We start from the raw sequence: 24167 nt of genomic DNA, 5'->3' as shown, positions 1-24167 counted from the left end.
AGGAAAGCCTTCCCTGATACCCCAATGTTGGGCGAAGTACTCCTGAACTTCCCATTACACATTGTACTTTCCCAGTCATGCCTTTATCCCACTACTAGTATAAATATGCTAATAGTATTAGCATTTATATCTTCCACAGACCAACAACTCTAGGCAAAACAGATACATAACATGGCTCGAAATTTTTGTATCTCCAATGCCTAATAAAACACCTAAAACAGAGTAAGTATACAATAAACTTACATCAAGTGAATATATGCATACATTTATCTAAAAATGAAAATTGCCTTTGGCATCAATTTATAAGAACACAAAATATAAGCTAAGTAATAATTAAAGGTAATAATAGTTAACACATTATGCTACATACTGTTTCAATAACCAGTCCTCTAATCAATAGTATGAAGTATGTATCATATATATCCCCAAATTAGAGATGAGGAAACTGTGCCACAGAGAAGCCAAGTAACATTCTCATGGTCACACAGCTCATAAATGGGATTGGAACACAGACAGACTAGCTCCACAGTCCTTGATCTTCATTCCAACAAAGTATTACCTCCCCTTGCTTAACAGCACTGACATTCATTTCAAGGCCTGAAGCAGATGGCTTTTAGTGAATAAAAACAAAACTCTGTTGTGGTTACTTTATAAGGAGCACACATGGACATTACATGCATGTAAGAAGATGAACACCAAAATTCAAGGGATCAGGGAGGAAAGAAGGCCAGGTGCAGGAGGAATACTTCAAAGACCAGGTAATCTGAGACTCTCTGCTGAGCTATGCACCAAGATGTCAAATCTTGACATTCTTCCTACTGGCCTCCAAGTAGGTTAAAGATACAGTGTCCCTGTGATTACAGGCTGATAGACAAGTGGCTGATGGCAGGCAGGTGAAAGTGAGACCAGATAAATATGAGCAGCCACAGTACACATGGGACCAAATCAGCTTCAAAGTTGTGTACAGATCCAGGACTTCTGCTCTCAGTAAGCTTAGATTCTCAATACAAATAAGACAGATCATTCACTCATACATTCATTCAATATAATTAATTAGTGTCTTTGTGGCAGGTATACCATGTGGCTCTTAGAACCCCCAAAAATGCTGGCGCTACCCTCAATAAACTTATGTGTGAGGAGGGGAGACAAATAAACCAAGAATTACAGTGCAGGCAAAACATCCTATAAAAGTTTTGCATGGGTTCCTTGGAACATATGAATCACAGTGGAATGCAAATATAGACGATGGAGTCTGGGAGGTTTCTAGAAAGAAGTTTCTTTGGAGCCGAATCTAGAAGATGTACATTCCTGGTCACATAACCAGGTAGGCAACCCAGCTATTACTGCAAACCAATGAATTAAATAAAAAGTAACTATAGGAATTGAGAGGGATGAAGGGCTAGAGAACATGTAATGGTGAAAGAAGTTAAGGTGGATCATACAGTCTGGATAGGGTTGGAGAGAAAGGTAAGAGACAAGGTATAAATGAGTCTGGGATCCCTGTAGGCAGAAAGGCCAGCTCAGGGGTGGTCTGCAAACTCATTACTGACCAAATGCAAGGCAGAGTGTCACATGATCCAAATGGACCACTGGGAAGAATATACATAAATATCTATCAGTTAAAAGCTTTAAAACAATAAAAACCACAAAATTCCAGGGAAAAAATATAAAAAATATCTAAGCTCTGGATAGGTGACAACAGGGATTTTTTTTACTTATCAAGGTACTGTTTCCTGAAGAGCTCACTTACATTCAAAAATGACAGAATAACCAACAGCAAAATGCATTCAAAGAGTAGCAAGAGTGAAGAACAGACCAAGGGGAGGGAAGAGAAAAATGACTATGGATAAATAATGAGCACAGTAGGGACAGTGCAGAAACCACAGAACAAGTAGAAGTGGAAAATGGTGAATTTGTAAGAATGACCAGATATGGTCAGGAGGTCCTAAAAGTTACAGTAATAACTATACACCAAGATACCTGCTATGGGTATCTATGAGCCCTTGCAATGTAACAGGGACAGAGAACTTTGAAAGTCATCTGTCCACACAGTTGGCAATATCAACAAAGTGAGACACAGTAGATAGGAGAAACAGAGTGACACAAAAAGACATGTAAAAAGTGAACCATCTTCTCTCTCCCACAAACCACTTTCTCCTCCTCATATTCTCCATCTCATTTGGGTATCAATATGCAACCAGTCACACAGGACCATCATTTATGCCTCCCTCACTCTTACAATTTAAATTTTAGTACATCTAAGAATCCCATGAGAGACATGTTAAAAATGCAGGTTCTATGGCCTACTCTAAGAGGCTATGATTCAGTAAGTCTGAGCAAAACCCAAGAATCTGTCTTTTTTTTTTTTAATTTTTTATTGGATCTTAGGAGGAATCTGTCTTTTTAAGGATACCCAATATGCTGAAAGACTCACACTTTGAGAAAGAGTGTCCTATATCCAATCAATCTCTGTGTAGATTTTCAGTCCTACATGTCTCTTAAATTTATACTTTCTTCTCCCCACCCTCACTGTCTTAACTGTGGTCTTCATTTCCCTCCTGCAGTAATACTATAAGCTTCTAACCAGTTTCTTTTTTCCTAAGTCATCCCTTTGAAGTCATCCTAAACACAAAGCTTTCTAAACCACAGGCTTATGTGGGATAAGCAATGATCTGATCCCCAACTATGATATCTCCTCCTGGAAAGGAAAGATGAAAGAGAGAGATTGAAATGTGTTCCCTTAATGGACATGGCAGAAGGAGACGAAGTAAAAAGGCCATGCTGAAGATACCTAAGGTAAAATGAACTACCCGGCTTTATAAGGGACTCCATGAGCATACTCATATCATTATCGCTCTTAAGTTATCATATATCTATATGGCATTAGCATGAACTTAATGTCAGCAAGACCCTACATCTTAAGTGGTGTTAGATGTGAATATTTTATCCAAAAGATAAAGTCAACTTTTAAAAAGTGATTATGAAGTATCAATGAAAGATAATACAGACATATATGCAGCACTTGGCCATGAACATTTTCCTTTATGATATGAGGCAAGAAATGCACAAAATTCAAACATCATGCTTGCCAGACTTTTATATTAGAAAAATTTAAGAGCCAGGTTGTAAAGACTACATGGAACTTAATGTATTCATGTTGCCTTTGTTCGTATGTGGTAAGGGGTATCGATTTATGCCCCAATTAAAGACGGATGAGCACTCCTCTGGCTTTGAGCACAGTTCCCTGTGACAACTCTAAAGGCCCACCCATGTTACATTTAAAAAGGTAACAAGTGACACTGAAAGAGTGGGAGGCAGAAGAGTCATCACAGAGATGTATTGACAGTCATACCAATACTGAATCTTAAGATTCAATAAACATATCCTATAAAGAAAATTAACTTCAAATTTCTGAAGTTAACTAAATCTTAAGATTCAGTATTGGTATGACCCTCAACACAGAATCTCAATATTGAATCAATCAACCCTCAATACTGAATCATACCAATAATGAATCTTAAGAGTCAATAAACATATCCTACAAAGAAAATTATCTTCAGACTTTTTCAATCGTGTCTGATTTAGAACTGTCATAATATTCCTTAAAGTTATTGTGAGAAAGAAGCATTATTAGAATAACTTTATCTTCACCTGCATTTGAAACAGATTGGAAGAGTTTAAATTAGTTGAGCGCTAACAGTTTAGGTGTGATTGTGCAACACACAACTGTCCAGTGGCACCTAACCGGGCTGCTCAGCTAATCTGCACACCTGCCTATGCCTCCCCCTCGGCTCCTCTTCACCTGCTTCCTCCCACCACCAGGGCACCTGACCTTGATTCCCGCCCAAGAATACATTTGTAGCAATGCTGGCCACAACCTTAATAAACAGCATTCAAGAAGTGAATTCCCAATTGCTATGTGTTTCTGTAAATTTTAAAGAATCTGTTGTAAAAAGCCTCATAAGTTCTTTTACCCTTCTATAATATTTTTAAGTCTCTGCAGCAGGATGAAAGGGAAGTTTCCCTCAGGTCGCAGAATGAAAAGAGAGGCAGAAAGAGTGAGTGGGGAGGGTAAGAAAAAGGCAAAAACATGAATGAGAAAAAACCAGGGGAATTAGGGGCTGGGTTTTCTGACAGCCCAGCATTTGTCTCCAGGAGTCCACTTTAATGGATTCCAGGTGCATTCTGGGCCAAGCTGCACCCAGCCTTCGTCTTCCTAAGGTCATGAGAAGAAAACCTGATCTTTTTACTCACAGGGCTGTGGTTCCACGTGTTGAGGCCCAGCTATATTCTCCCCACTTTGGATTCTCAGTCTTAAAGTGTAATTTTGAAAAGTAAAAAGCCTGAGAAACAGCTGCAGAGAACTGCATTTGAAGTTCAGCAGGCAATGCTGAGCAAGGCAGGCACACTCCTGATTTTCATATGTACAGCAATGAAACTGACTGGTTCATTTCAATATGCCGTAGATTTTTCTTTTTTCCTCTCTTTATGTTTTATAATTGTATTTTATTTTTGCAAATACACTCTCAGATGACACCATCCAGAAGTTTGCAATCACAGGCAATAATTTAATACTCAGTCTGTTGCAAAAAAAAAAAAAAAATACAATTACTTCTCTGTTCAAAATTCAACTTTCTTTGTTTCCCTCACCAGTTCTCTTGATTTCCTGTTGCTAACTGGCTCCAATGCAAGAGTGAAGTAATTTCTTTCCTCTGTGATTTATTTTCTGTCTGATGATAAGTAAGCAAAAATACTATAAAGAAAAAGAGAACTAGTGATTCACAACAAATACTTTTCAAAAACACAACTCCAGTGTGACAGCATAGGTAAAATGGAGTACTGTGTGCCAAGAAACTTAGCAAAAATAAAGTTATATATTCATACCTATTTCTGTGTAATAATAACAAACTTTTCAGTAAAACTATGTGCCAGGCACATAATGCTAAGAGCTTTATATGCATTACTGCATTCAGTCCTTGGGATGATCTGGTGTGGGAAAAATAATCCATATTTTACAGGTGAAGAACCAAGTTTACAGAGCGTAAAGAACCTGTCAAGGGACAAGTGGCTAACACAATGGCAGAGCCAAGATGCAAGGACAGATCCAAAGATCACTGAGGCAGGCCTGTTCCTCAGTTTACAAATTACAACAAGATCCCTGAAAAGCCTGCTGCTTGGAAATGGATGCTTGGATGATTCTATGTTATCAACCGGGGCTTGAACAGTAAATGGCTCTCAGTTACAATCCTATCCTAAATTTGTCTTAAAAATATTCATCTTCTCATATTATTCAGAGAAATATGGCAAACTTAACTGCACCTTTCCTAAGTGATTCAGAATCTGTAGCATTTTCTAATAATTATTTGAGTATACTTTGTTTGTTTTTAGCTCTGGAAAATCACTAAGAATTTGCTGAGAAGTTTAATGTTAGGCTCATAGCAACCCATCTACCAAGAGCTTGGCTAAGACACAAAATGTATAGGGAGGCTGCCTGGTGGAAATGCAGTCATTTCATTTTTCTACATATACAAAACTCTACCAAAGGATTAAGCTAGACTAGGAAAGAGTGGCCTGGGCTAACCCATGTGTCCATCCTTTCCACCATCCCCACTCCCTCCCTGATCAAGGTTTTAGTAAACTATCCTTTGAGTTCCTACATCAAGGGATATGCATATGAGCAAAACAGGCATGGTCCCACTCTCAGGTCAGTCTGGTGTAAAGAAATAACACTGTGCAATGCATCATACGTGCACTGCAAGAATGAGAAGGCTGTGACGGTTCTTCATAAAAACCCATGGGAAACTTCCTTCTGATCCTTGGGCCAAGATTAGTCAGTTCTTTTACAGAGTAACTGATCCCATAGTCACTGTAAACTTCAAAACTTACTAAGCCTACTTTCGTTGCTGCTAAAACAAACAACAAACAAACAAACAAAATCTCACAGTATCCATTTGTGGCCCACTTTAGATGCCTTTTAGCAACTGTCACATTGCTTCTTTAGTCAATGTCTCCAATCTTTTCCCCCCATTTTTTCTTTCTCAGCTACTCCTAATTTGAAGCATAATATTTTATGCTTCCTTAATCTTCTAGGGGAAAAGTTACAGTAGAGATAAGTTATAAAAATTTTTAGAAGAGTGGAATAATATGTGCTGAGCCCCCCAAATCCTAAAAACCGATTAAAAAAAAATCCCTTTTAAATCTCTACTAAGCACTTTTTATGTTTTGTTTTGTTTTTGTTTTTCTTGCCTTATTTAGGCTCTCAAGAAAAGAAAAACTGATGGATGATTTTCAGTTATTTGGAATTCTGCTTTTTTTTTTTAAAAGCTATAATAAGAATTGAAAGCAGAAAGCAACCATTAATTATGAGGATAGCCCCATATGCCAATTGGCATATACAGAACTTGTATGTTTAATATCTAGGTGATACTATACCAAAAAAAAAGTGAACTCACTTTAAGTATGATAAACTATTTTCCATTGCTACCAGCCCTAGATTTACGATCTTAGTTCATTAAAGCTTTCTAAAAGTAGTGCCTGTTAAGTTCTAATAAAGCTTTTATATAACACAGGGCCAAATGCAACTTAAATCCTAGCTTTCATTTGGAAGGCAAGCTTTATAGAGGGAAAAAAACTTAATTAAAAGGGGAAAAAAAGACATTATTGGTGATATCTTTGCCATTATAATTTTTAAATTAATAATATTTTGCCATTATATATTGGATTAAAATCATCTTTTTATACTTTATTTTTAAAACTAAGTTCAGCACAAGCTTAAATTACTCTGTTACTTTTACTGTAATGAAGAATGTGTGAGCCTTAGCAAAAGGGAGAGAAACAGGAGAGAGCTTCTGAGGATGCAAGCACCTCTGAAAAAGTAGATATAGCACATAGATAAGTCTCATCTTTCTGTGTGCCCAATTATCTGGATACTCAGAGACACACACAATAAGGCTGTTATTTTTCAATCACTGTTATCATTATCAATCTATGAGATTCCCTTTCTACTTTGCAGGATATTAGATGGACACAGTACAATTGGATATTTTCCATTTAACCTTTCTTCTTTAGGATTCTTAAGTGAATCTATAGATGTGAACTTTAACCTCTGTATTTACTAGATATTCAAATGAAATGAACCCCATTAATAAACTTGTATGCATGTATATCTCATATGTACTTCTTTTTAATACCAAACAAATGACACATCATTGTTACTTTCCCCTAAACTTTCTTCATTAGTGTTAACATTAGATGCTTGTATACATTTTAAAAAGGGCCCAGGGGAGCATAAATGAGTTTTAATGGAACAAAGCCAAGGGAAAATTTTGAGTTAACCAGATGTTTTAGTTTTGACAACAATTAAGATTAGTAAAATCCCCAAACAGACACTATTTCCTTGGAGCCTACATATACCAAAATTATAAACCAAATAGGGTCTAAGTACTAGGTAGGTAAAACAACGGCATCAGTAATTACCATTATTGTCATTATTCTCATTTACTAAGGGCTTACTATGTGATAAGAACTGTGCTAAATACTTTACACTGGTTATCACGTTTAATCCTCCTAGTAACCCTATAATGTAGATAGGGTCGTCACTGCCACGTTATACAATAGGACGCTAATGCTCACACAAATTAAGAAAATTTATCTGAAGTAACATAGCTGAAGACTGAGGGAGCTGGGATTCAAAGGCCGCATGACTCCAGAGTTGGTGCTTTTCTACCACACTAGAGTGCAGCATGATACAAATGTTTACATCATGAATGAAAACTAAGGAAACTCCTTACGAGATGATCTACACACTCAATTCTGAGCAGAGAAAATATCCCTAGCTTAGCCTTTAAGAACCCAATGTTTGCACTCTTTACCTGAGGTACAAATTATAAAATTACTGGGCTATTTCTTCATCTTTGAATCCCCATCACCCCAGCACAGTGCACGGTACACAGTAGATGCTCAATAAACGCTTGTTCATCAAATGAATGAGTGAATGAAAATAATTTAGTTACTGGTTTTCAAAAGAGTGGAAATGCTCTTCAAGTAAAATGGCAAATGCAACCAGCCTGACAAAGCTATTGTAAAAAGTTTTTTTAACTTTCATAATATTAATTATTGATCTCTTTTGTAAATAACAGCTAGATTTTTGTTTTTTCTGAAATCTATAGGTAAACTATATCTGAAGACAATGACAACACTCACTGTATACTTCTTGGTATGTAGTGAGGATGATTAATTGAGCAATTGAAAAAGAGGTAATTGAACTGTAAAATCACTGGACATTGTTATAAATTATTACAAAATGATTGGGTTTCAACCACAAATCTAAATGAAAACATAAAAGTCTAAGGGTTGGATGTGGTAGATTTTAAGATGTTAAAATTTCTGCAAAATCATTAAAAACATAACTTAATAATAGTACCTGCCAAGACAAAATGTTCAAGTAGCTCATCTTTCTATGCCAAGATCACTTCTGGAACCAGAAACCAGATGTATAGGTACATTCCTAAGATTATACCTTGAAGGTCAAGAGAAAAAAGTCAACTCTTCAGCTCTATTAAGTCAAAAACTGGCTTTTAGTTTACTAGATAATGGCCTAGAGTTATACCTATTTCTATCAATACTGTCATGAATAAAGAACTAGACCCCTAGTAAATTTCTATACACCTCCAATGATCAGTAAATCTGGACTTGTGGAAACTATGTAAAAATTATAATTTTCCTTTGAAGTTATTTACTTCTCTTATCATAGAAGGAGTCTCATCCTAAAGGCAGCATTCATTTATTGGTAGTTGTATACACAAATATTTTACATTATAATGAGAAAATTGTATTAGTCTTGTACAATTCTCACAATGTTATTGTATTGTGCTAAACAATCTCCATCAAAAACGGTATTTCACAGTCCGTTACTCTCTAGTGAGATTAAATACACGGTCCTCTACAGGCACTATCTCTGAAACATTTACATCAATATCTTAATTTGCCAAAATCCGCTTATTTCAAACGAAAAGAACTTTGATGAGAAAGAACCTTCTAGATGACAAAGGTTTCTTTCTAAATAATGTAAATATGGTTGCCATTTTAAACAATTGAACAAATCAATTAGTGAGTTACTGTAGCATTTGATAATGTAATCTGGTAGTTCAAATATAAGAAATGTTTTCATACATCTTCTATTTTCTTTCTTGGTGTCAAGAATAGAATAAGATCAGTTAATGTTAGTCAAAGTCAGAAACAATTACATACATGGCTAAGCTTTAAACAAATCAGATAAAAATTCTTTTCAACCTACAATATTGTAAGTTTCAAAATGAGTGCATATACTTAGCAACAGGCCTAAAATATCAGCTCTGATATGGATTTAATGCCAACTCTTGCATAATACTTTTCATTAAAAAACTCCAGAAATTTATTGGAACCCTTGCAAACCACCATCCTTCACTGCTGTGACATGTAAGATATAATTCATTATAGCATTAGGTGTATTCACTGATTTTTTTTAAGCACTTAAAATGAGCTATCTCTAGCCCTATGAAAAGAGACAGCTTACATAACCTTTAAAAAAATATTTCACACAATCTGTAAATTCTTTTGGTGCAACTGAACTATAAATTTATATTTAAAAATAGTATAAGTGAAAACATCTGTAGAATCCTTTGTTTAGGCTGGGTGCGGTGGCTCAAGCCTGTAATCCCAGCACTTTGGGAGGCCGAGGCGGGTGGATCATGAGGTCAAGAGATCGAGACCATCTTGGTCAACATGGTGAGACCCCATCTCTACTAAAAATACAAAAAATTAGCTGGGCATAGTGGCGTGTGCCTGTAATCCCAGCTACTTGGGAGGCTGAGGCAGGAGAATTGCCTGAACCCAGGAGGCAGAGGTTGCAGTGAGCCGAGATTGCACCACTGCACTCCAGCCTGGGTCACAAGAGCGAAACTCCATCTCAATAAAAAAAAAAAAAAGAATCCTTTGTTTAATCAACTCATCCCATATCTTTTCAGAAGCATATGAAGCATTAATTATAAATTAATAAAATAAATTTAAGCTAATTAAAAAGACAGCAATTTGTTCTCGGATCATAAACTTCCGAAACTAAATTATTACAAAATTAAAATTCCTCACACAATTACACGATAATGTTGGTTTTTCTACAGGTCTCAGAAATCTGCTGGTTACTGAAGAGGGTGTGTTTATAAATTGCCACCAATCATATCACATTCACCTTTAGTTCCTTATCATCATAAAATGCAAATAAGTCTTAATTACTTGAAATGTCTTGCTGCAAAAAGTTTTAACCATTTGGGGTCAATAAAACCTAACATCAAATGATAGTAATATATGGATGCTGAACATGAAGGAAAAACTTCTCAAGAATCAAGATGATACTCTTTACTCAATTCCACAAATTATTTTTTCCTTAGATTAGGCTGCATCTAAATACTTTCCTTCTAACTTTACACATGGAAGTTACCACATCTTTTGAAACTAAGGCCATTCATAAGACCCTGGCAACACAAATAACAACACCCCCCCAACCTACACACACACGCACACACACACACACACACACACACACACACACACAGAGGTATGTAGAGATCTGGCCTCTGAGATTCCATATGGACTCATTTCTTTATAATGCAGAATTACTACAATAAGAAGAAAAAGACAAAAATCTACCAACTAGGCTGCGCTGCCATCCTCTCCATGTAGTCTTTGGCCATGTCTCGGGCTTCAATGTTCTCAGGATACAGCACACAGAACATTGCTAAGGCACCCAAGTTGTTTCCATAAATTTCATTCCAGCGGGCACTGTAGTCCTTGGGATCCCAGGGAGGAAGGTATTCCAAGGGGCTGGACAGCATCGTGTGCACAGCCTCCGTGAGACGGGCCGCAATATGCTCGTGTGAGCTGGCAGCCCTGAGCTGCAGCTCCGCCACCTCTGCTCTGGAGAAGTACAACATGGGGTGGCTGTCGTAGTTGGCATTGATGAAGGGAATCATGACTTCTGGGTTCTCGTCGGTGATGTAGGCTGACACAAAGCAAAGAAAATATATGAAAAACACACTGGGAGCCCCCCGTGTGTGAGTCCTCATCGTGGCATCAGATCTCCAAATCTCCAAGGCAGCCAAACCATCTTCGAAAGATCCTACATGAGATAAAAAGGAAAAAAGTGTCTGTCAGCCAAGAGAAGATAGTAAAGGTGTGGAAACATAGGGGAGGTATAAACCATATTTAAAAATAAAGCTATGAATTTAGATTTTAAAAAAATAACAAAAAATTGAATTGGGAAGAAAATTACCAAAACAATAAGTTCTGATTTTATAGAGTTAAACATACTGCATCAGAATTGTGTTCATTATGGAAAACAGAATTTTAGACTTAAGGAAAATGTATAATATTTGTTCAAGTAAGGAAAAAATTATCCTTGGTATTCTACTCATATAATATCATGCAAAAAAAATTAGATCGTATGATATTTTTTAGACATTAATACATAAACCATGATAAACAAAAGCTGGTTATGAACAATCATCTATCTGAGTAGATGTTACAAAAACCCAGAAAATCCTGTATTTCTTTCTTTTTTTTTTTAATTTTTTATTGCATTTTAGGTTTGGGGTACATGTGCAGAACATGCAAGACAGTTGCATAGGTATACACATGGCAGTGTGTTTTGCTTCCTTTCTCCCCTTCACCCACATTTGGAATTTCTCTCCATGCTATCCCTCCCCAGCTCCCCTCCCTGCTGGCCCTCCCCTTTTCCCCTCAATAGACCCCAGTGTTTAGTACTCCCCTCCCTGTGTCCATGTGTTCTCATTTTTCATCACCCGCCTATGAGTGAGAATAATCCTGTATTTCTTACTACAGCCTCTTTCATTCTAACATATCTCCTCCTAACATTTCTGAACCCGGTATTAGGATCAATATATCTGTAAAACTGTAAGCAGACAAAATAATATGAATAAGGTTAAATACTCTCTTTATGTGAGCAGAAGGTGGAGACAGAGAAGACAAAGGCTGTGTAAACCTCTGCCAAGCCTGTGTGTTTCCTGGGCTGACATCAGCAAGCATGTAGCAAGACCAGCCACAGAGCTACTGGGACTAGAAACTGACATGCCTTCATTTGGAGAATAAAATCCCAGAATTAAAAGGCTGAAATAACACGTGTGCATTTTCCCCTTATTATTTGAAACTACTGTCTACTTCTTCATTGGGCATATGGGATTTTGGTGTCATTCAATAAGTGAGAAATTTAAACGAAGTTCACATTTTTTTTTAACTATTTAACTTTCTTCAAAGCCCCTTTTTCAGTGGCAGATTTGTGCACTGGTTAACAGAACGTCTTTCAAATGTAGAAATACCAAAAAATAAAAATAAAAAAAATCCCCAAAACCTCAGCCTAGTCAATGTCCCACATCTGGGATAAAGTAGGCAGAAAATCCCCCAGAGGAAAGTCAAGGAATTCTTAAAATTCTTAAGAGGGGAAAGGTTATAGAAAGCAGACCAGAAAAAGACAGTTTTATGTAAATAATGAATAGTGGTTTTCAATTATTAAAGGGAGAAACCGATGGTGAAAAATCAACCTCCCAAGCTGAACACAAACTGTTTTTCCAAGGAAAAACTGCCTCATCATATTCAGAAGAAGGAAAACTAATAATTTAACAGATATTGAAGATCAATCCACATTTTCAACTGCCTGTGTGTGTTTCCAAGAAAAACGCAATGTGGCATCAATTGAGGATGCTACCTTATTCTGGAATTGTTTATATTTCTACATATATATATGAAATTTGATGGCAGTGGTTTTGTAAAGCATTTTACGTTTATTTCAAGAGCAGAACTTCTGATGAATAAAAAAAATTATTATAGCCATACTAAATAAATCATGTGAAATAGAAATAACTCTTGGACTCTGCCAGTATTATGTCTAGCACCCAAAGTTTCAAGGCGGCTGGCAGGCTGGATCCTTCAAGGTCAGAGACTTGGCCAAAAGAAATAGTCTTCTGTGGTTATGTGTAAGGAGGGGTGTGGTCTCTGGCAACATAGAAAAATGGCTGGGTCTGAAGTAATGCTCAGTCCCCCGAGGGACTTATTCCTTGCTCCTTTTAGAGAACAATATACCGGCAGTCACAGTGGCTTACGCCTGTAATCCCAGGACTTTGAGAAGCAGAGGCGGGAGGATCACTTGAGGTCAGGAGTTGGAGGACCAGCCTGGCCAACATGGTGAAATCCTGTCTCTACTAAAAATACAAAAACAACCTGGGTGTGGTGGTAGGTACCTGTATTCCCAGCCACTGGGGAGGTTGAGGCAGGAATTGCTTGAACTCAGGTGGTAGAGGTTGCAGTGAGCAGAGATCGTCACTGCACTCCAGCTTGGGTAACAGAGCAAAACTCTGTCTCAAAAAAAGAGAGAGAGAGAGACAGAACAATATTCTACTAATGATTAAAAAAAATACTGTATATATTAAAAGAAAGGATGTATATATTAAGAGAGAGGATGTGGAGAAATAGGAACACTTTTACACTGTTGGTGGGAGTGTAAATTAATTCAACCATTATGGAAGACAGTGTGGCGATTCCTCAAGGACCTAGAAATAGAAATTCCATTTGACCCAGCAATCCCATTACTGGGTATATATCCAAAGGATTATAAATCGTTCTACTATAAGGACACATACACACAAATGTTCATTGCAGCACAGTTTACAATAGCAAAGACCTGGAACCAACCCGAATGCCCATTGATGATAGACTGGACAGGGAAAATGTGGCACATATACACCATAGAATATTACACAGCCATAAAATAGGATGAGTTCATGTCCTTTGTAGGGACATGGATGAACCTGGAAACCATCATTCTCAGCAAACTGACACAAGAACAGAAAATCAAACACTGTATATTCCCACTCATAGGCAGGTGTTCAACAATGAGAACACATGGACGCAGAGAGGGGAGCATCACATACTAAGGTCTGTTGGGGGGAAATAGGGGAGGGACAGTGGGGTGTGGGGAGTTGGGGAGAGATAGCATGGGGACAAATGCCAGATATAAGTGAAGGGGAGGAAGGCAGCAAATCACGCTGTCATGTGTGTACCTGTGCAACAATCTTGCGTGTTCTTCACATGTACCCCAAAACTTAAAATGCAATTTAAAAAAATGAAAAATAAAAAATAACATTAAAAAAGAGCATCCAGAGCAACAAGTTCATAATATTTATTGTTTACTGAAGCAGACTTAGAAAGAAGGAATAAAGGGGAGGAGGACTCAAGATGGTGCTGTGAGAACAACCCAGGATTGGAGCGCTCCTTGAATCCGCGGAGAGGTGAGTCGGAGCTGCATTTCCAGACTGATCTTTGTTGCCCACAGAACGGGGAAATTCCCAAGTATAAAGGAGACACGGGACACCAGGCAGTACCTCTGCGTGGCAAAGCCGGCAGCCGGGGTGGCGGCGGCTGGCCCTACCCAGCGCTTCCCACAGGGCGTGCTTGTCCGTGTGCCCTGTTGAACCGGCAACCTGAGATTTGAGAGGGCTGGACTTGAGACTGAACGAGACTTGGACAGTGGGCCAGCCCAGGGGATTGCAGGGACAGAGCGTCTGGGGCAGCCCAGTGGGACGAACAAAACCGCGATTTCAAACAATCCCCGTGCAGATGGTCCGAGACGCTCTGTGGGGGAGGGGCGTCCACCATTACCGAGGCAACCCGTCCCTACTGAGATACACGCCCACTGCTAACGCAGCCTGCCGTTGCCGAGGCAACCCGCTACAACAGAGAGACTCCGCTGCAGGGCGTGGCGGAGACCACAGCAGAACAGCAGAGCCTGCAGCAACAGGGCGAACCACACAACAGCAGGGCGGAGCCTCGGCAGGCAAACAGTGGCTAGTCTGCCTCCTAGCTGGGCAGGACATGTCAACAGAAATCCAAAAATAAAGCCCGAACCCCCCACCACAGAGCATTTGAGAAAAAAAGGGTTTTTATAATGAGCTCTGTTGCAGCAGAATCAAACATAGCAGCCTAACAGCCCTGAATGAACAACAGAGCTCACAGCTCAGCAATTGAGCTCCTATAAAGTACAGACTGTCTCCTCAAGCAGCTCCCTAACCCCTCTATATCCAAAAGACTGACCTTTGGCAGGCATCATCCTGGGACAAAGATAGCAGAAAAAGAAACTGGTAGCATCCCTCGCTGTGCCACAGCTGCTAGAGGTGCACCCCAGACAAGCAGGGCCTGGAGTGGACCTCAGCAGTCGTGCAGCAAAGGGGCTAGACTGGTAGAAGGAAAACCAAGTAACAGAAATACTTCATCATCAACAATCTGAGTGTCCACTCAGAGACCCAATCGAAAAGTCAGCAACTACGCAGATGACAAGCGGATACATCCACAAAGATGGGAAGAAACCAGCGCAAAAAGGAGGAAAACACCCGAAACCAGAACACCTCGCCTCCTAGAAAGGACCAAAACTCCTCACCAGCAAGGGAACAAAGCTGGACAGAGAATGACTGTGACGAAATGACAAAATTAGACTTCAGAAGGTGGATAATGAGAAACTTTGGTGAGCTAAAAGAACATGTATTAAATCAATGCAAAGAAACTAAGGAACTTGAAAAAAAGATATGTGGAAATGATAACAAGAATGGATAAATTAGAGAGGAATATGAATGAATTAAAGGAGCTGAAAAACACAATACAAGAACTTCGCGAAGCATGCACAAGTTTCAATAGCCGAATTGACCAAGCAGAAGAAAGAATATCTGAAGTTGAAGACCAACTCAATGAAATAAAATGAGAAACCAAGATTAGAGAAAAAAGTGCAAAAAGGAATGAACAAAGTCTCCAAGAAATGTGGGGCTATGTGAAAAGACCTAACCTACGTTTGATAGGTGTACCAGAAGGGGACGAAGAGAATGAATCCAAGCTGAAAAATACTCTTCAGGACATCATCCAGGAAAATTTCCCCCACCTAGCAAGATAGGTCAACCCTCAGATGCAGGAAATACAGAGAACACCACAAAGATATTCCGCAAGAAGAGCAACCCCAAGGCACATAATCGTCAGATTCAACAAGGCTGAAATAAAGGAGAAAATACTAAGGGCAGCCAGAGAGAAAGGTCGGGTCACCCACAAAGGGAAGCCCATCAGACTCACAGCAGATCTCTCGGCAGAAACACTACAAGACAGAAGAGAGTGGGGGCCAATATTCAACATTCTTAAAGAAAAGAGCTTTCAACCCAGAATTTCATATCCAGCCAAACTGAGCTTCAGAAGTGAAGGAAAAATAAAATCCTTTGCGAACAAGCAAGTACTCAGAGATTTTGTCACCACCAGGCCTGCTTTACAAGAGCTCCTAAAAGAGGCACTACACATAGAAAGGAACAACCAGTACCAGCCATTCCAAAATCACACTGAATGCTAAAGAGCTTCAACATAATGAAGAATCTACAACAACTAACAGGCAAAACAGCCACTTAGCATCAAAATGGCAGTATCAAATTCACACATAACAATATTAACCCTAAATGTAAATGGACTAAATGCACCAATCAAAAGACACAGACTGGCAAATTGGATAAAAATCCAAAACCCATCAGTGTGCTGTATTCAGGAAACCCATCTCACATGCAAGGATACACAAAGGCTCAAAATAAAGGGATGAAGGAAGATTTGCCAAGCAAATGGAGAGCAAAAAAAAGGCAGGAGTTGCAATTCTCATCTCTGATAAAATAGACTTTAAAGCAACAAAGATCAAAAGATTCAAAGAAGGCCATTACATAATGGTAAAAGGATCGATACAAAAAGAAGAGCTAACGATCCTGAACATATATGGACCCAATGCAGGAGCACCCAGATACATAAGGCAAGTTCTTAATGACTTACAAAGAGACTTAGACTCCCACACAATAATAGTGGGAGACTTTAACACTCCACTGTCAATATTAGACAGATCAACGAGACAGAAAATCAACAAGGATATCCAGGGCTTGAACTCAGACCTGGAGCAAGCAAACCTGATAGACATTTACAGAACTCTCCACCCCAAATCCACAGAATACACATTCTTCTCAGCACCACATCACACCTACTCTAAAATTGACCACATAATTGGAAGTAAAGCACTGCTCAACAAATGCAAAACAACTGAAATCATAACAAACAGCCTCTCAGACCATAGTGCAATCAAGTTAGAACTCAGAATTCAGAAACCGACCCAGAACCGCATAGCTTCATGGAAAATGAACAACTGGCTCTTGAATGTTGACTGGGTAAACAACGAAATGAAGGCAGAAATAAAGAAGTTCTTCGAAACTAATGACAACGAAGACACAACGTGCCAGAACCTCTGGGACACATTTAAAGCAGTCTCTAGAGGAAAGTATATAGCAATAAGTGCCCATATGAGGAGAATGGAGAGATCCAAAATTGACACCCTATCGTCAAAATTGAAAGAGCTAGAGGAGCAAGATCAAAAAAACTCAAAACCCAGCAGAAGACAAGAAATTACTAAGATCAGAGCTGAACTGAAGGAGATTGAGACACGAAAAACCCTTCAAAAAATCAATAAATCCAAGAGCTGGTTTTTTGAAAAGATCAACAAAATAGACAGACCACTAGCCAGATTGATTAAAAAGAAAAGAGAGAACAACCAAATAGATGCAATAAAAAATGATAAAGGGGAAATCACCACAGATTCCACAGAAATTCAAACCATCATCAGAGAATATTACAAACAACTCTATGCGCATAAACTAGTAAACCTGGAAGAAATGGACAAATTCCTGGACTCCTGTGTCCTCCCAAGCCTAAACCAGAAGGAAGCTGAAACTATGAATAGACCAATAACAAGGTCAGAAGTCGAGGCAGCAATTAAGAGCCTACCACTCAAAAAAAGCCCAGGTCCAGACGGATTCACAGCTGAATTCTACCAGACACACAAAGAGGAGCTGGTACCATTCCTTCTAAAACTATTTCAAACAATCCAAAAAGAGGGAAGCCTTCCCAAATCATTTTATGAGACCAACATCATACTGATACCAAAACCCGGCAGAGACCCAACAAGAAAAGAAAACTTCAGGCCAATATCCATGATGAACATAGATGCAAAAATCTTCAATAAAATATTGTCAAGCCGATTGCAACAGCAAATCAAAAAACTTATTCATCATGATCAAGTAGGATTCATCCCGGGGATGCAAGGCTGGTTCAACATACGCAAGTCTACCAACATAATTCACCACATAAACAGAACCAAGGACAAAAACCACATGATTATCTCAATTGACGCAGAGAAGGCATTTGACAAAATTCAACAGCCCTTTATGCTAAGAACCCTCAATAAACTCGGTATCGATGGAACATATCTCAAAGTAATAAAAGCTATTCATGACAAACAACAGCCAATATCATACTGAATGGGCAAAAACTGGAAGCATTCCCTTTGAAATCTGGCACTAGACAAGGATGCCCTCTCTCACCACTCCTATTCAATACAGTACTGGAAGTTCTCGCCAGAGCAATCAGGCAAGAAAAAGAAATAAAGGGTATTCAAATAGGAAAGGTGGAAGCCAAATTGTCTCTATTTGCAGACGACATGATAGTATACCTAGAAGACCCCATCGCCTCAGCCCAAAAACTCCTGAAACTGATAAGCAACTTCAGCAAAGTCTCAGGATATAAAATCAATGTACAAAAATCACAAGCATTCCTATACACCAATAACAGACTTAAAGAAAGCCAAATCAAGAATGAACTGCCATTCACAATTGCTACAAAAAGAATAAAATACCTTGGAATACAGCTCACAAGGAATGTAAGGGACCTCTTCAAGGAGAACTACAAACCACTGCTCAATGAAATCAGAGAGGACACAAACAGATGGAGAAACATTCCATGTTCATGGTTAGGAAGAATTAATATCGTGAAAATGGCTATACTACCCAAAGTAATTTACAGAATCAACGCTATCCCCATCAGGCTACCATTGACTTTCTTCACAGAACTGGAAAAAACCACCATGAACTTCATATGGAACCAAAAGAGAGCCCGCATAGCCAAATCAATTCTAAGCAAAAAGAACACAGTGAGGGGCATCACACTACCGGATTTCAAACTATACTACAAGGCTACAGTAATCAAAACAGCATGGTACTGGTACCAAAACAGAGATGTAGACCAATGGAACAAAACAGAGGCACCGGAGGCAACACAACATATCTACAACTATACAATCTTTGATAAACCTGACAAAAACAAGCAATGGGAAAAGGATTCCCTGTTTAACAAATGGTGTTGGGAAAACTGGCTAGCCATGTGCAGAAAGCAGAAACTGGACCCCTTCCTGACACCTTACACTAAAATTAACTCCAGATGGATTAAAGACTTAAACATAAGACCTGGCACCATAAAAACCCTAGAAGAAAATCTAGGCAAAACCATCCAGGACATAGGAGTAGGCAAGGACTTCATGAACAAAACACCAAAAGCACTGGCAACAAAAGCCAAAATAGACAAATGGGACCTAATGAAACTCCACAGCTTCTGCACGGCAAAAGAAACAGTCACTAGAGTGAATCGGCAACCAACAGAATGGGAAAAAATTTTTGCAGTTTACCCATCTGACAAAGGGCTGATATCCAGAATTTACAAAGAACTCAAACTGATTTACAGGAAAAAAACAAACAAGCCCATTCAAAAGTGGGCAAAGGATATGAACAGACACTTTACAAAAGAAGACATATATGAGGCCAACAATCATACGAAAAAATGCTCATCGTCACTGGTCATCAGAGAGATGCAAATCAAAACCACATTGAGATACCATCTCACGCCAGTTAGAATAGCGATCATTAAAAAATCTGGAGACAACAGATGCTGGAGAGGATGTGGAGAAAAAGGAACACTTTTACACTGTTGGTGGGAGTGTAAATTAGTTCAACCATTGTGGAAGACAGTGTGGCGATTCCTCAAGGCCTTAGAAATAGAAATTCCATTTGACCCAGCAATCCCATTACTGGGTATATATTCAAAAGACTATAAATCGTTCTACTATAAGGACACATGTACACGAATGTTCATTGCAGCACTGTTTACAATAGCAAAGACCTGGAATCAACCCAAATGCCCACTGATAATAGACTGGATTGGGAAAATGTGGCACATATACACCATGGAATATTATGCAGCAATCAGAAATGATGAGTTTGTGTCGTTTGTAGGGACATGGATGAATCTGGAGAACATCATCCTCAGCAAACTGACACAAGAACAGAAAATGAAACACCGCATATTCTCACTTATAGGCGGGTGATGAAAAACGAGAAGACATGGACACAGAAAGGGGAGTACTAAACACTGGGGTCTATTGGGGGGAAAAGGGGAGGGCCAGTGGGAGGGGGAGGTGGGGAGGGATAGCCTGGGGAGAAATGCCAAATGTGGGTGAAGGGGAGAAGGACAGCAAAGCACACTGCCATGTGTGTACCTACGCAACTGTCTTGTATGCTCTGCTCATGTACCCCAAAACCTAAAATCCAATAAAAAATTTAAAAAAAAAAAAGAAGGAAGGAATAAAGAAGAGAGAACAGTAATTATGTACCTATTTTATCCTTCTTTACACATCTTTATAACAATCTGGAGAAAACTGAGGTTCAGAAAGAGTAAGTGATTTGCCCAAGGTCATCTACCTAGTACGTGGCAGAACTAGGACTCTATGTTCTAGCTCTCCATCTGATCAACATCCATGGACAATAGCAGGTATGTTTTCTTACAAAAGTTTAAGAAAATAGGGCAGCACTCTGTAACTGGTGACCCAATCTTAAGATGCTATGTGAGGAATGGAGATTACACAACTCTGCTTGTAGTTTATCACAACACTTAATCACTCCTGTGGTCAAGAAAGTCTTTTGGTCCCTTCTAATTATAATAGCATTTTACTCTGCTTTGAATGTATGTTTTAAATTATTTGAAGAATAATTTACATTGATAATGCTCAGTATAAGTGTATGGAACATCATTACATTACTACATTTAACAATTCTTAAAATAGCCATACAAATGAGAAGTCAAGTTCAATTCCACTTTCCTGATAACTATATTAAGAAAATAAAAAATACAGTAGTCAATACCAAAAGAGTATTCTGGGAATAGAATCCTCAGCTTCAGAATTTAAAACTCTCCTAGATTCATCCTCCTCCCAATCAAGACCACTACTATCAAATTAAACATGCCTTTAAATTTGCAATTGCTTGTAAATTCTGTAAGGTTTAAAAACATCAACTTCTTATTTATTGGTTGAACAGTGACACAGAAGGCACAGTAGAAAAGAACTAACATTTCTATTAATTTACACTTGAATTTAAATTACTGGAAAAGTTTCACTGGACAAGAAAAAAAAAAGTCTAAGTCTTAATGCTCTCATCAATGCAATCAGCATTGTGGGGGGTTTTAGACACTTTCTCCTTTAATTGAACTCCCCGACCCATCCAATATACATGCAGTAAAGATCTCTCAACTACCAGCTTTGGAATGTGTGGAAGCTCAGGTGGGAAGGGGAGTGGCTCCGGCTGTGAGGATATGGGTAAGAAGGTATCAATACATGGAAACTAGAATTTTTCCATCTCACATTCTGTACAAACTTCCCAAAAGGTGTGTAAGAGTAATGTGTCATGTTCTTTCTCCTCCCCTATGCAACCACACTCCCATCCAAGAACAGAATCACTGGATATCCAGGGCTACTCCAAAGATTCCCTCACACTGTGGGGTCTACATGCCTAACTCAGCAAATCTCACAACGTGACCCTTGCCACTTCTGCCACATTGCTTCCAGTTACATAGGACATGCCTGAATACATTTAAACAAGAAGAGCTGATCCTGAAGCACAGAACCTCATTAAGATGTTGTTTTGGGAAGGATGCCATCTCAACATGCCAACTGTTATTGAAGGTTCTCTAGCTATTACTTGGAATTTGTGCAAGGGAGTCAGAGCAGCAAGGCTGTGAGTTACTGTACATTAAAAATATTAATTTCTGTCAGAATACCATGTTAGCCAATGCAGAACCCACAGAGATTCTACAGAGCAATCATCTATGAAGCCTGAGGAAAAAGAACCATGGCATTCTCAGTACCACAAATGGTATATTACCTTCCTCATATCCCATTCAGTGTGCCTAGCCGTCACTGCTCTCCCAACTGTTAAAGGTTTTGTTGATTCACCCAAAGAGTTGATCTCTCCTGTAGCTGGCACATACCTATATCACTGGACTGTCTGGGTTGTTTATATGCCATGCCTCACAGAAGGTGGGAACCTTCTTCCTCTATGTATCACTGAGCTTAGCACTGAATCTGGCATTTAAAAGGCACCATGCCGGCTGCGCTGAACTAAAGGAGTTGGTAGAGCAGCCCTGATCACTAAAATGAGCATGGAGAAACTTTGTTCCCCCTTATTTAAAACCAAGGCAACTTTGGAACTTTCTAGAAAAAAGTCCCGCTAGGAAACTAATGGGAGAAAACATATATGAAGCCTAGAAACTTATGCAGCCTAAAAACTGTCCAGTAGTTTAAAAAGAAAAGAAATTAAACCTAAGTAAAATCTAATCCAAACTTGTTTTAGGCTGGTAACCTAAAAGGGGAAGTAATACCCATCCATCACTTTAACTCAGTCTAGAAAATTTCAGTGAAAAATCTCTACCTCCAAACATTGGGTTTTCCCTTTGACCTCCTACTCTGGACATTGTGTGTGTTCACTCCACAAAGAAAAGGGCCAAAATTAAATGAAAGGAGTGTTTCAAGATAATTTTAGGTGGACCAAAAATGGACAGGTTTTATATTAATTTTATGTACTTATTTTAATGTGCATTAGGAAAAACTATACCACATCAAATCTGAGATTTCAACAGATATGCAAAATTCCTGTTTAAAATATATTTAAATTTAAAAGTAAATGGATATAGGAAAAATTGTTGAAGATGGTGCCTAAGTAACTATAGTTTGAGAGATGCTGAAAATGCTCGCTGAAACAAAGGCCATTAAAGGTTAATGAGTTTACAGGAATGGTCAGTCCCAACCCTCACACTTTCAACACTATGAAACAAACACAAACACAGACACTATCTTGAAATGTGCCTTCTGTCCTGGAGAAATAAGTTTGAACTTCAAGATGTCTGTGGATGATCTTTCAAGATATTCACTCCCTCTTTCATTGTGTTTCAGAAACAGCAGAGCACTTCCATTCCCTTTAAATCTTTAAGTTGCACCTGGCCCAGTTCAAGAGCATAACATTTTCAACATGGCAAAATTACCAGCTACTCTCAGCAGCTGATGCTACTAATAATCAGTTTATCCACAATTCAATTATCAGACTGTTTCTGAGTGATTCTGTTGAGCATCATTTCCCCCAAAATTCTCTTTTTCTTCTCCTCACTCTACAACTTTCATGATCGAGTTTTTCTTCCCATTCATTTTTCTTATGTCATACAACTTGGATAGTAAGACATTCCTAAATCTCTGAGGTAGGAGGATTAGTTGAGGTCAGGAGATTGAGACCAGCCTGGTCAACACAGTGAGACTCCATCTCCACAAAAATAAAATAACATAATAAACAATTAGCCAGATGTGGTGGCATGTGCCTGTAGTTCCAGCTTCTTGGGAGGCTGAGGTAGGAGGACTGCTTGAACCCAGCAGTTCGAGGCTGCAGTGAGCTATAATCGTGCCACTGCACTCCAGCCTGGGTGACACAGTGAGATTCTGTCTTTTAAAAAAAATCACTCTGTTACTGTTATAATTCAGACAGCAATTTGATAATCTCTCTGCCTATAAATCTGCAGCAGTCCAAGTCGGGCATTATGTTCAGTAATTACGTGGGGCCAAATGAATTATGAATTATAATTACCTTGAGCAGATCTTCATGAAGCAACAATAGGCCCCAAATTATTTTGCTTTAATTCTGGTTCCAATAATCCACTGCAGCTATTATGATTCAGCTATTATAATTCAACACAGAAAAACTTTGTTTCTGTGATTCTAAATGCTTTTCACATATTTGACCTTTTATTCTTCCATAACTTAATATAGCAAAATAGTATTATTTGTTCCACAGTAAATTTCAGAGAAAGAGCTAGAACTTGCACCTCCTAAATCCTAATCCAAGATTCTTTCCTTTAACCAAACT

At 38.6% G+C, this 24167-nt stretch overlaps 1 protein-coding gene across 3 annotated transcripts in view; it reads right to left on the bottom strand.

Moving 5' to 3' along the window:
• The window catches only part of DSE (dermatan sulfate epimerase), an 84321-nt gene that overhangs the window by 34716 nt on the left and 25438 nt on the right, over positions 1-24167 (bottom strand). For 2 of the 3 annotated variants that reach the window (XM_035296550.3, XM_002746887.7), the window contains exon 2: positions 10684-11152. In XM_035296550.3, the coding sequence (XP_035152441.1) occupies positions 10684-11099 (416 nt within the window). In that variant the 5' untranslated portion in view covers positions 11100-11152. The remainder of the gene's footprint in view (positions 1-10683; positions 11153-24167) is intronic. The other variant, XM_017971332.4, reaches the window with a different exon arrangement.

Source organism: Callithrix jacchus, chromosome 4, assembly GCF_049354715.1.
Source record: "Callithrix jacchus isolate 240 chromosome 4, calJac240_pri, whole genome shotgun sequence".
Taxonomy (NCBI): Eukaryota; Metazoa; Chordata; class Mammalia; order Primates; family Cebidae; genus Callithrix; species Callithrix jacchus.
This window is presented reverse-complemented; position numbering and strand designations above follow the sequence as displayed.